Source organism: Carlito syrichta, unplaced genomic scaffold (assembly GCF_000164805.1).
Source record: "Carlito syrichta isolate Samal-C Ts95f unplaced genomic scaffold, Tarsius_syrichta-2.0.1 Scaffold312225, whole genome shotgun sequence".
Taxonomy (NCBI): Eukaryota; Metazoa; Chordata; class Mammalia; order Primates; family Tarsiidae; genus Carlito; species Carlito syrichta.
Window position 1 is genome coordinate 347,908 of NW_007256321.1, and position 14,254 is coordinate 362,161.

A 14,254-nucleotide genomic window follows, 5' to 3' on the forward strand; every position below is an offset into this window, starting at 1 on the left:
AAATAGAGATGGGGTCTCATTATGTTGCCCAGGCCACCCTCAAACTCCTGGCCTCCAGCGATCCTCTGGCCTAGGCCTCCCAAAGTGTTGGGATTACAGGCATGAGCCACTGGGTCCAGCCGTCATCACTTTATAGATGAGGATAATTGCGGGTCAGAGAGAATATGTGGCTTGTCTAACGTTGCACATTTGGTACGATTTTACAGAACTAGATCCAGTTTTTTTAAATTCAAGTGTGGGGCAGGAAACAGCTGGGTCAGAGCGCTTGAGAACCCTGGACGGGTGAGACTGCAGGGTTAATCACCCAGAAGACCCAGACCAGGGTTAAGCACTCAAAGATTTCTCCCTATAATCAAAACATCAAATACATTCTGGTACTTAAAGTGTCCCTCGCTGAGCTCAGAGATTCGCTTCTGAGCCAGGAAACAGAGAGCACCCGCAGAGAATTCTTTTCTTCTAAGCCTGCTGCACCTGGGAGGCCATTGACCCAGTAAACTACAACTCCCATCATGCACCGTGACCGTATGGTCTAGACCCGGAATAAACTACAAGCCCCAGGATGCCTTGGGCGAGAGGCGCGAGTAAGGAGGAGCGGAGGGGCGTGGCCACGTGGGCCGCGCGGGACCGTTAAATTTGAAACTTGGCTGGGGACGTGTGCTTGAGGTGGCTGGTGTGTGAGGGTGCTAGGTGAGCTTTTGTCGCTCCGGTAGCTCTAAGCGCAGGTTTCGGAGGAACGCCCAGAAGGTCTGTGGCCCTGAGGAAAGGCCTGTGGCAGGACTAGGGCCTGAGCCGGGAATGCAGGATGGCGGCGTTGAAGAAGGAAGAGGGTGCTCTGAGGTGGGTACGGGAGGACCAGTTGGGGGCTGGGCCTGAGGGGCCCGAGGGTGGCTGGCAGGTGGCAGAGGCTCCGCTCAGAGCAGTCCAGGGGAGGGCCGGTACGGTCAGGAGGAGAGCGGGCCCCGCCGGAGCCTTTTCCCTGCAAGGAGTGGAGGTGAAGGCGCAGTGGGGTGAGGCACCTGAGAATCCTGCTGCATCCAGCTTCAAAGCCACGGGGGCGGCGGGACCCCAGGGGTACAGAGGGCTCTGCGTCTGTCATGTGGTCTGTTTGTATCTCAGCCCACCCAACCATTCGCTAGTTGTTTGACCGTGGGGAAGTCGGCAGATATTAATTGCCACCCTACAGGGTTCTGGAGGAATTCAAAGTATCTGTGCCTTAACTGCTTACAAGGACGCCTAAGTGCTCCACAAAGGATAGGTGCTGTCGATATGCCAACAGCAGAGAGGTCTAAAAAGCCTTTCTCCACACGTTTGCTGCTTTTCCTTATATATAAAAAACCCATATCGTAGTTCTAGGTTGGAATTCTGTATGCATTTTCATTAAGGAGTTAACAATACGTAGATAAAGGCTATGTCACGGTCTCTTTTATTCATGCAACAAGTATTTATTGACTAAGTACTGGGTGCAGCAAATAAACAAAAGACACAAATCTCAACCCTCATAAGCTTAAGTTTTGAGATGGGATGAAGGTGGGGGAGTCAGACAATGAACAAGAGAAAGTACAAGTTAGGTGAAGGTGGTGGTCAGTACTTAAAAAAAAAAAAAAAAAGCCAGGGGTCATAGGGAGTGTTGCAGGTGGGGGTTGGTGCAATTTTAGATGTGTTTGAACACAGGCTCTATTGAGGAGGTGTCATTTGGGTCGAGATTTGAAGGAAACACAAGAGCGAGTTGTTCATGTATCTGGGGAAAGTACGGAATCCGGGCATGAGGGTTGGGGAGGAAGTTGCGCCTGACATATCCAAGGCCACTGTCACTGGAGCAGAAGGAATAAGGAGTGTAAAAGACAATTAAGTAAAAAAGATGAGGATGCAGGCATTGTAAAGACTTGGCTTTTACTCTGGTCACAATTGAAAGTTATTGGAATGTTTTGAGCAGAGGAAAGGCATAATCTGACTTGAGTTTAAATGGAACCATTTTGGCTGAAGTGTTGAATAGATTAAAGGCAGCAGAGGAGGAAGCAGGGATATCAGTTAAGTGATCCTTGAGATAATTCAGCCAGGAGAAGAAAATGGTGGCCTGAACCAGGTGGAAAACAGTGGAGATGGTGAGAAGTGGTTGATTTCTGGGTGTATTTCTGAAGGTAGAACCAATAGGATTTGCTGACTGACTGACTGACTGAAGAGTGTGAGAAGACATCAAAGATTTATTGCCTTGAGCAACTGCAAGGATGGAACTGCCATTTGAGAAGGGGAAAGACTGGGAGGAGCAGGTCTGGGAAGGCGGAGGAGGGAGTCTCAGCTCAGTTTGGGACATTTAACTGAGATGATGCAATTGTTTTTTTGAGTCGGAGTCTCGCTCCGTCGCCCAGGCTGGAGTACCACAGCTTCACAATTGTTATTTTAAGAGCAAGAGAAGGCTGGGCGCGGTGGCTCATACCTGTAATCCCAACATTTTGGGAGATGGAGGCAAGAGGATTGCCTGAGCCCAGGAGTCTGAGACCAGCCTGAGTAACATGGCAAGACCTCTTCTTTAGAACAGATCAAAAAATTAGCCAGATGTGGTGGTGCACTCCTGTAGTTACAGTTACTTGGAAGGCTGAGGTAGAAGGATTGCCTGAGTCCAGCAGGTCGAGTCTGTGGTGGCCAAGTCTGTGGTGGCTGTGAGCATGCCACTGCACTCCAGTCTGGGTGACAGAGTGAGACTCCAACTCAAAACAAACAAAAAAAGAGCAAGAGAAGAAATTCAGATGAATTCAACAAGCATTTCTTTAGTGCATACTAGTGTTATATCCTGGTTTAGACCATGTGGATACAAAAATAAATGGCATGGCATTTAAATTTACAGGGTTCACACAGTATACAACAGGTCCTTGAATAATGTCATTTCTTTATAATGTTGATGAGAAAAAAAATCAATTTCCTGCTACAGCTGCTACATGTACGGAGTTTGTGTGTTTTTCCCATTGTCTGCGTGGATTTCCACAGGTACTCCAGTTTCCTCCCACATCCCAAAGATGTGCCCATTAGGTTAATTGGCATGTCTAAATAATTCCAATCTGAGTGAGTTTGGGGTGACTGAGTGTACCCTATGGTGGAATGGTATCCTGTCCCTGGGGTGGGCCCTGGCTACCCTCGATTTTGAACTGGAATAAGCAGGTTGGAAAATGAGTGAAGGAATTAATACAAATTATTGTAAAATAAAAACTTATAAACTATACGATGGTCATACACATGCATGACAATAATACCACATGAATGTGCCAGTGAACCTGCTATATTTGTCATTGTTTGGTTTTGAATTTTATGGTGGTAGAAGATGCTCTTTTTAATTTTCATTTTGGAATATGTATTCCTTGATTTAACCCACTACTGCTATGATTGCAGTCATTTGCTATTTGCCAAAAATTGGGTAAATAATTATCTTGGTTTTATTAACCTTTTAAAAATGTATGTATAGATCATATTTATTTCAACTTTTAATATTAGAAGTGTTTTTGTCTTTATTTAGAAGCATAATGATGTTTGACCTGATATATGCCATGGAGCTTAATTTTTTTTTTTTTTAGTTGGTGTCTTACTCTCACCCAAGTTGGAGTGCAGTGGCATGCTCATGGCCACCACTTCAACCTTGACCTGCTGGGCTCAGGCAATCCTTCTGCCTCAGCCTTCTAAGTAAGCTGGAACTACAGGCACATGCCACCACGACCGGCTAGTTTTTTAGTTTTTTGTAGAGATCTCGCCAAGTTGCCCAGGCTGGTTGTGAACCCCTGCACTCAGGCAATCCTTTCACTTCCTCCTCCCAGAGTGCTGGGATTACAGGCATGAGCCATTGCGCCCAGTGGAGTTTAACTCTTATTTATACCAATTAGCAGGCCAGGCATGGTGGTTCACGCCTATAATCCCAGCACTTTGGAAGCCTGAGGCAGAAGGATTGGCTGAGCCCAGCAGGGCGAGGCCGTGATGGCCTAGAGCCTGCCACTGCCCTCCAGTCTGGGCAAGAGAGTGAAATTCCAACTCACAAAACAAACAAACAAATATAGCGATTAGCCTGTGGTAAAATTAGCTTCATTATATGTCATTTTGATTAAGTTGCAGTGTCCAAGAAGCTATCACTGACGTTAAGTGAGAAGTTATTGTAGTTTAAAAGATGTGTCTAGGCCTGGCATGGTGGCTCACACCTGTAATCCCAGCACTTTGGGAGGCCAAGGCGAGAGGAGTGCCTGAGCCCAAAGGTTCGAGACCTGCCTGGGCAACTTGATGAGACTTTGTCTCTAAAGTAAATAAAAAATTAACCGGGCTTAGCATGCACCTGTAGTTCCAGCTACGTGGAAGGATCGCCTGAGGCCAGCAGGTAGAGGCTGTGGTGGCCGTGAGCATGCCACTGCACTTCAGCCTAGGCAACACAGTGAGACTCTGACTCAAAACAATTAAAAATATATATGTGTGTGTCTGACTACCATTGAAATTATTATTTTTTATTTATTTATTTATTTATTTTGAGTTGGAGTCTCACTCTGTCGCCCAGACGAGTGCAGTGGCCGCTCCCGCCCACCGCAGCCTTGACCTGCTGGGCTCCAGCGATCCTTCCGCCTCAGCCTTCCGTGTAGCCGGAATTACAGGCGCACACTACCACGCCCGGCTAATTTTTTGATTTATTGTAGAGATGAGGTCTCGCCTGCCCAGGCGGGTCTCGAACCTGCGGGCTCAGGCAGTTCACTCACCTCAGCCTCCCAAAGGCGTGGAATTACAGGCTGAGCCACTGAGCCCGGCTGAAATTATTAATCACAGTTATCTTGAGAGTTTCTAGTGCTCATCCTAGACCAAAGTATCACATTACTTTCACTCTGTTTTGAAGATTAGTGCCTATCTGTCTCTTCTTTTTGTTTTAAACCCGGAGATATATCTCTTAATTAGAAGTAGGCGTCTATCGAACTATTGTAGGACTCTGAGGTGCAGAGTGATTGCAATGGTGATTGCCTCCAAGACGTTTGGGAGATTCTTTCTCCCAGTTGACTTGATAGAATTAATGAGGTGCCAGTTGTGATCAGTAAATTGTATTTTTTTTCTGCTTCTGCTCTGGGCTGCCTATGTATATAGACTTCAGTTCTGAGTCTTCAGTTGAACCGTGGGTGTTAGTCTGATCAATACTTTGTTAATTTTAAAATGAAGCAATGGTCGGCACAGAACTGCTTGTTGCCTTCTTAGCTACTTTACCAAATTTTTAACACTTTTTTCCCCTTTCTTTCTGCCTTTAGCTTTATTATTATTATTCTTATTTTTTGAATCAAAGTCTCACTCTGTCGTCCAAGCTGGAGTGCATGGCATGCTCACAGCCACCACAGCCTTGACCTGCTGGGCTCAGGCGATCCTTTTGCCTCAGCCTTCCAAGTAGCTGGAACTACAGGTACATACTACCACACCTGGCTAATTTTTTGATTTGTTATAGTGATGAGGTCTCGCCAAGTTGCCCAAGCTGATCTCAAACTCCTGTGCTCAGGCAATCCTCTCGCCTCCGTCTCCAAAAGTGCTGGGATTATAGGCATGACCAACATGCTTGGCTTGCCTTAAGCTTTATTCTTGTAGTATTGGCCACAATACTACAATACCCTTGCCAAGTTCTCTCTTCCATTAGGTAATACTGTAACCATAAACTTGGAAACCAGGTGACAGAAAGGCTCAGAAGCTTAGGAGTATAGTAATACTACTACTGTTTCATTCTACCATATTAAATAAGATCTTGAATAATTACCTATCTAAAAATATTTACATTAATCTAGTCCTGTAATAAGTTGATGTGGGTATGAAATTTACTTTTGTTTCCCTCTTCACAGTGAAGCCATGTCCCTGGAGGGAGATGAATGGGAGCTGAGTAAAGAAAACGTACAACCCTTAAGGCAAGGGCGGATTATGTCCACACTTCAGGGAGCACTGGCACAGCAAGAATTTGCCTGTAACAGTACTCTTCAGCAGCAGAAACGGTGTGTAGAATGGTTGGGGCTCAACCTGTCATCATTCAGTCCCCTCATGGTAGATAATGAGGGTGTGGATCTATGTGGGATGGCATAAGGAGTACTCTTCAAAAATTGGTGGTATGAGAATCTGTTCTTTACCAGCTTTCCTGTCATATGACAGCTCTCTGAAGATGTCCTTAAGTATGATGAAGAACAAGGGCTATAGGGTTTCATTTCATTGTGGAGCAAACTCTTTTATCAATAGAGAGACATTTTTTTTTACAATAGGCAATGATAAGCATAATAAAAAAGTATTGCATTGCAATGTTTCCCAAAAGTATTATGTCATTTTGGACCCTTAAACAGACTTAACTCTTTGATAGTAATCAATTAGATAGATTTCTCCTTGAATTCTGAGTACAGAGGGAGGATGAATCTGCTTTTATAAGTGTACTCAATTATTAATTTTCTAGGAAGGTATTTTTGAGAATGTTGCTAAAGGAAATAGTGGTCTCTAAAGATCATGTAAGCCTCAAACTGAATTATACTAGAAAGTTTCTCAGTAATGATTTAACAAACTCTCTGAATTTAAAAAAACTGAAAAATACTCATATTCAAATAGACCTATGACTCTTGCTCTCCATTTACTAATACATGTTTTGATGATTATGCTTTTCTAAAAATGGTAAACTAAAATATCAGTTTCTGTGTGTGTGTGTGTGTGTGTGTGTGTGTGTGTGTGTAGGAGTCTCACTCTGTTGCCCAGGCTGGAGGGCACTGTCACACTCACAGCCACCACAGCCTCAACCTGCTGGGCTTAGGCAATCCTTCCACCTCAACCTTCCAAGTAGCTGGAACTACAGGTGTGCGCCACTGGACCCGGCTAATTTTTTGATTTATTGTAGAGACAAGGTCTTGCCATGTTGCCCAGGCCGGTCTTGAACTCATGGGCTCAGGCAATACTCTTGCCTCCACTTCCCAGTGTTGGGATTACAGGTGTGAACCACTGCAACTGGCCAGTCAATAGTCAGTATCCATTTCTTTCTTTTCTTTTTTTTTTTGAGCTGGAATCTCACTCTGTCACCCAGTCTGGAGTCCAGTGGCACACTCATGACCACCACAGCCTCGACCTTCTGGGCTCGGGCGATCCTTCCGCCTCAGCCTTCCAAGTAGCTGGAACTATAGGCATGCGTCACCATGCCCAGCTAATTTTTTGGTTTATTGTAGAGACGAGGCCTTGCTATGTTGACCAGGCTGGTCTCGAACCCAAAGGCTCAGGCAGTCCTCTCACCTCCACCTCCCAAAGTGCTGAGATTACGGGCGTGAGCCACTGTGATTTGCCATCAGTATCAGTTTCTTTTCTTTTTTTGTGTGTGTCGGAGTTTTACTCTGTCACCTGGGCTGGAGTGCAGTGGCATGCTCACGACCACTGCAGCCTCGACCCGCTGGACTCAGGCAATCCTTCCACTTCAGCCTTCCAAGTAGCTGGAACCACAGGTGTGCGCCACCGTGCCCAGCTAATTTTTTGGTTTTGTATAGAGACGAGGTCTCGCCAAGTTGCCCAGGCTGGTCTCGAACCCATGGGCTCAGGTAATCCACTTGCCTCCATCTCCCAAAGTGCTAGGATTACAGGCGTGAGCCACTGCGTCCAGCAGTATCAGTTTCTGTATTCAATCTCTGATAAAAAGTTTTACTATAATAGGCAAATTATCATAATTTTGGGTTATAATGCAGTGGACATCTTTCTTTTTTGAGTTGGAGTCTCACTCTGTCACCCAGACTGGGAGTACAGTGGCCACTCCCAGCCACCACAACCTCGACCTGCTGGGCTCCGGTGATCCTTCCACCTCAGGCTTCCAAGTAGCTGGAACTGCAGGTGCGCGCTACCACGCCCAGCTAGTTTTTTGATTTATTGTAGAGATGGGGTCTCACCAAGTTGCCTAGGTGGTTCTCGAACCCGCAGGCTCAGGCAGTCCACTCACCTCAGCCTCCCAAGGTGCGGGATTACAGGCTGAGCCACCAAGCCCGGCTTGTAGTGAACATCTTACTCATCTCACTGGATCTTTAAAAAAACTTGAGTTTATAGAGATGGTGGTATTCTATTCTTCCTGGCTCAGTCACACTGCTTAATGATAGGAATGCATTCTGAGAAATATGGTGTTAAGCTATTGTGTCACTGTACAAATATCATAGAGGTACTTACACAAACCTAGATAGTGTAGCCTACTACACATGTAGGCTATATGGTATAGCCTAATACTCCTAGACTACTATCCTGTACAGCATGTTATTGTACTTAATGCTGTAGGCAATTGTAACACAATCATATTTGTGCATCTAGAGATATCTGAACATAGAAAAGGTACATAAAAAATACTGTATTATAGTAGCGTGACTACTAGTTTTTCTACTTTTCTGACCCCATTCTTCTTTGTTTCTTGTTTTTTTTTGAGTCAGAGTCTCACTCTGATACCCACGCTAGAGTGCAGTGGCATGATCACAGCTCACCACAGCCTCAAACTGTGCTCAAGCCATCCTCCCACAGCTTCAAACTTGGGCTCATGCCATCCTCCAACCTCAGCCTCCCAAGTAGCTAGGACTACAGGTGCATGCCTGGCTGATTTTTTTTTTTTTTTTGGTGGAGATAAGGTTTCGCTTAGTTGTCCCAGTCTGAACTCAAGGAATCTTCCCCACCTTGGCCTCCTAAAGTGCTGGGATTACAGGTGTGAACTCCATGCCTGGCCTTCTCTTTTCTTGTTGGTTTCCTACTGTTTCACTTAAGTCTGTGTTCTTTGCCCTCTGTTCTCATTCCATATTCAAGTTTTCCAGGATTGTTCAGCTACCATTGAAATCTCTTACTTGCCTTTTAAATGTCTTTTTATCTACCTGTAACATATAATTGGATTAATTTTTCACTTAATGTATTAAATACTGAATCTCTTCTGATAAATGTCCTTCCTTTTTCTACTTCTCTGTTTTGTTTGGTGGTACCAAAACTCATCTGAATTACCTTACTCATTGTTTTCTCTCATCCTAACTATATGTAGTTGATCGCTAAAGACATGATTTAAAAATACATGTATATATAATATTTGCAGTTAAATCTCAGATTTTTAATTATTTTTGACATGCATTTTAAGACACAAAACATTTCTACCTCAGAAAGTTCTCTTGTGTCCCTTAATCAATCCCCCCTCCCTCATGAAGCACCTACTGATCAGATTTCTATCACGATTGGTTGCTTTTGCCTATTCTAGAATTTTACATAAATAGAATCATACAATCTTTCATTTAACATATTTTTAAGCTTTTTCATTTTACAAGTATCAGTGGAGTGTTCTTTTTACTGTGAATCAGATTCCATTTATTTATCCATTCATCAATTGGTGGACACTTAGGTTTTTCATTTTTGTGCTTCATGAAAGAAAGTTCATTTGCTCCAAATCTATCTACTCCAGTATTTGGTGTTGTAAACCTGTTTCTTTTCTCTCTTCTTTTTTGAGTTGGAGTTTTACTCTGTCACCCAGGCTGGAGTGCAGTGACACGCTGCTCACGGCCACCACAGTCTCAACCTGCTAGGCTCAGGCGATCCTTCCACCTCAGCCTTCCAAGTAGCTAGAACTACAGGTGGGCACCACCACACCCAGCTAGTTTTTTGATTTATTGTAGAGATGAGATCTCACCAAGTTGCCCAGGCTGGTCTCAAATCCATGGGCTCAGGCAATCCTCTTACCTTGGCCTCCCAAAGTACTGGGATTATAGGCATGAGCCACCGTGCCTGACCAATCTGTTTCATTTTAACCATTCTAGTTGTTTGCAGTTGTAGCTCATTATGGTTTTAGTTTGCATTTCCCTGATTTTTTTTTTTTTTTTTTTTTTGAGTTGGAGTCTCACTCTGTTGCCCAGGCTGGAGTGCAGTGGCACGCTCATGGCCACCGCAGCCTCGACCTGCTGGCCTCAGGCGATCCTTCCCTTCAACCTTCCAAGTAGCTGGAACTACAGGCATGTGCCACCACACCTGGCTAATTTTTTGATTTACTGTAGAGATGAGGTCTCACCAAGTTGCCCAGGCTGGTCTTGAACCCATGGGCTCAGGCAATCCTTTCACCTCAGCCTCCCAAAGTGCTGGGATTATAGGCATGAGCCACCGCTCCCGGCCTTGCCCGGTTTTTAAACTGGGTTACAGGAATTCTTTATATATTGTGTATACTCGTGCTTTATGAAATATATGTGTTGCAAATATTTTTTTCTCAGTCTATGGCTGTCTGTCTCGGTATTGTTTTTTAACCACCAAGTTTTACTTTTTTTTTCTTTTTGAGTAGGGTCTCCCTCTGTCACCCAAGCTAGAGTGGCTGGAGTGCAGTGGTGCTGACATGCTCATTGTAGCCTTGACGTCCTGGGCTCTGGCAGTCCTTCCATCTCAGCCTCCCAAGTAGCTGTAACTTCAGGTGCTCCTACACCCAGCTAATTTTTTTGATTTTTTTTTTTTTTTGTAGAGACAAAATTTTGCTATGTTGCCGAACTCCTGGGCACAAGCAATCCTCCTGCCTCAGCTCAAAATCTTTTAATCACGTACGTGTGGATTACTTCTGGACTTTCTGTTCTTTTCCATTGATCTAATTGTCTATTCATTCACCAATAACATGTATTGATTAGCTTTATATAGTAGGTCAGGCAGAGTGAGTTCAACTTTTGTTCTGTTTGTTTTTTTTTGAGCTGTGGTCTCGCTCTGTCGTTCAGGCTGGAGTGCGGTGGCACCATCATAGTTCACTGCAGTGTTGAATTCCTGGGTTCAGGTGATAATCTGCCTCAGTCTCCCGAGTAGCTGGGATTATAGGTGTGTGCCACCATACCTGGCTAATTTTTTTGATTATTATTTTTTTTTTTTGTAGAGACAAAGTCTCGCCATGTTGCCTAGGCTGGTATTCTTCTTTTTCAAAAAGATTGCTTTGACTATTCTTGCTATTCTTGGTCCTTTGCCTTTTCCAAACAAATTTTAAAATTATCTTGCCAGTTTCTTGAAAAAAGCCTGCTGGCAGTTTTATTAGATGCTTTGAACCCATAGATTGGTTTTGAGACGTTGATTTCTTTTTTTTAATTTTGGGGTACAATTCAGGGTTAGGTATACAAATATTCATTATGAAGGTAACCTTGATGAGGTGTGCTGGTAACCTTGTTGAGGTGTGCCCCCCCAGGCAGATCTCGACTACTATCAATCGCACCTGCCCACTCGCCCACTGCGGTTTCTCGCTACTATCGATTCTTTTATTATAGTGTTAGGGTAGCTGTTCAAAGTCCACTTATGAGTGAGAACATGTGATACTCAGATCTTTGTTTCTGTGAAAGATCACTCAGTGTTATAAACCCTAATTCCATCCAGGTTGCTGCGAAGTTCATAATTTTGTTCTTCTTTGTGGCTGCATAATATTCCATTGTGTATATTTACCACTTTTAAAAATCCAATCCTCTTTTGATGGGCAGCATGATTGGTTCCATGTTCTTGCTATTGTGAACAATGCTGTGATAAACATACATGTGCAGGTATCTTTTTTATAGAGTGATTTGAGTTCTTCCAGGTATATTCCCAGTAGGGGGATTGCAGGGTCATATGGAATTTTAGAACTTTTAGGAATTGCCACACTGTTTTCCACAGAGGCTGTACTAGTTTACCCTCCCACCAACAGTGTAGAAGTGTTCCCTTTTCACCACATCCTCTCCAGCATTTGTTATTTTTTGAGTTATTGATGATGACCATTCTGACTGGAGTTAGGTGGTATCTCAGTGTAGTTTTAATTTGTATTTCCTTGATGACTAGTGAGGCTGAACATTTTATCATGTATCTGTTGGCTGCTCATAAGTCTTTTGAGAAGTGTCTGTTCATATCTTTTACACACTTTGTAACTGTTTTTTTCTTTTCAGCACGTTTGAGTTCCTTGTAGATCCTTGATGTTAGTTAGACCTTTGTCAGACATGGAGTTGGCAAATGTTTTTTCCCAGTCTGTGGGCTGTCTTCCTGCTCTCTTGATGGTTTCTTTGGCTTTGCAGAAGCTTGTCACTTTAATGAGGTCCCACTTGTCTATCTTATCTCTTATTGCATGGGCACTTTGGATTTTGATCAGGAATTGGTTGCCAGTTCTAACTTCTATAAGAGTGTCTCCTGCATTTTCTAAGATTCTTATAATTTGAAGTTTTACATTTAGGTTTCTGATCCATTTAGAGTTAATTTTTGTGTATGGGGATAGGTATGGGTCCTATTTCAATCTTCTGCATGTGGTCAACCAGTTTTCCCAGCACCATTTACTGAATAGGTTCTCATCTTCCCAGTAGGGGGTGGTGGAGGTGCCGATTTTTTTTTTTTTTTTTTTGGTAGTTTTTTGGGTTTTATTTGTCTTACCATTTTTGCTGATAATCTCATCATCTCACACTTATATTGTCATGTTAATTCCATAATTATCGTTCCTTCTTTTAATGCCTCTCACCCTTATAAAATTGCTTTTTTTTGAAGTCTTATCATATTCAAGATAATCCTCCCAGTAAAGAATCAATAGTAACTTGAGTAGATGGAATCCAGAGTCTTTAAATTTACATTTAAAGCATACCCTTTAGTCCGGCATGGTGGCTCAAGCCTGTAATCCCAGCACTTTGGGAGGCCGAGGTGAGAGGATTGCCTGAGCCTATGGGTTCAAGACCAGCCTGGGCAACTTGATGAGACTTCATCTCTACAATTAATCAAAAAATTATCTGGGTGTGGTGGCGCATGCCTGTAGTTCCAGCTACTTGGAAGGCTGAGGCGGAAGGATCGACTAGGCCCAGCAGGCCGAGGCTGCAGTGCCTAGGAGCGTGCCACTGCCCTCCAACAGTGAGACTCCTACTCAAAAAATAAATAAATAAATAAAACATGTCCTTTTTCTTTTTTGAGTTGGGGTCTTGACGTGTTCCCCAGGCTGGAGTGCAGTGCAGTGGCATGATCATGGTTCACTGAAGCCTCAACTTCCTGGGATCAGGCAGTCTTTCTACCTCAGCCTTCCAAGTAGCCAGGTCTATAGGTGCATGCCATCATTGTCTGATTTTTTTTTTTTTTGTAGAGTCTGTGTCTCACTATGTTGCCTGAGCTCCTGGGATCAAACAGTCCTCCTGCCTTTCAAAAGTGCCGGGATTATAGGCATGAGCCACCATGCCCAGCTTCCATTTTTTCTCAGTACTGACTTCATGTTATAGCTTAGGGTCCACTCAATTATCTCTAAATAAATCATCCTACCTCACAACTTTATTCAATATTACTTTCCTTCTCTTGGAAAAACCTTTTTCCTTTCAAATCTCATGGTTCCTTCTGAGTACTATCTTCTGAGGCTACTTCTATGATACCTCCTTTGACTACTTAGAGCCTTTATGATCTATTCTTGACAATTGTAATGTATTATACTGCTTTGTATTATTAGTTCATTTTTCACTGATATATTTTGGGGTTTTTTGTTTGTTTGTTTTGTTGTTTTTTTTTTAGTTGAAGTCTTACTCCATTGCCCAAGCTGGAGTGCAGTGGCACGCTTATGGCCACCGCAGCCTTGACCTGCTGGGTTCAGGCAATCCTTCTGCCTCAGCCTTCCAAGTAGCTGGAACTAAAGGCATGCACCACCACACGCAGCTAATTTTTTGATAGATTGTAGAGATGAGGTCTCACCAAGTTGTCCAGGCTGGTCTTGAACCCCTGGGCTCAGGCAGTCCTCTTGCCTTGGCCTCCCAAAGTGCTGATAATACAGACTTGAGCCACCGTACTCAGCCATACTTTGTTTTTATTATTAGAGTATAAATTCTCTTGTGTCAGGAACTATTTTATCATTTTCATTTTTTTTTGTAAGATAAGGATTCAATTTTATTCTTTTGAATGTGGATATTCAGCACCATTTGTTGAAGAAACTATTTTTTCCCCCTTGCATAGTCTTGGCACATTTGTCAAAGATTAGCTGATCATATAGGTGTTGGTTTATCTGAGCTCTCTATTGTTATTATTAATACATATATTTTTTGAGTCAGAGTCTCACTCTGTTGCCCAGGCTGGAGTGCAGTGGCACCTTTACGGCCACTGCAGCCTCAACCTGCTGGGCTTAGGCGATCCTTCCACCTCAGCCTTCCAAGTAGATGGAATCGTAGGCGTGTACCACCATGCCTGGCTAATTTTTTTATTTAATGTAGAGATGCGATCTCACCAAGTTGCCCAGATTGGTCTCGAACCTGTGGGCTCAGGCAATCTTCTTGCCTCTGCCTCCCAGAGTGCTGGGATTATAGGCATGAGCCACTGCACCTGGCTT

The 14,254-nt window shown here is 43.6% G+C and overlaps 1 protein-coding gene across 1 annotated transcript in view; it reads left to right on the top strand.

Annotated features, from left to right (window-relative positions):
* The first annotated feature begins 595 nt into the window (after positions 1–595).
* The window catches only part of BUB1B (BUB1 mitotic checkpoint serine/threonine kinase B), a 64,726-nt gene continuing 51,067 nt past the window's right edge, over positions 596–14,254 (top strand). Inside the window, exons 1-2 of the mRNA XM_021718486.1 lie at positions 596–837; positions 5,829–5,975. Coding sequence (XP_021574161.1) covers positions 803–837; positions 5,829–5,975 — 182 coding nt within the window. The 5' untranslated portion in view covers positions 596–802. The remainder of the gene's footprint in view (positions 838–5,828; positions 5,976–14,254) is intronic.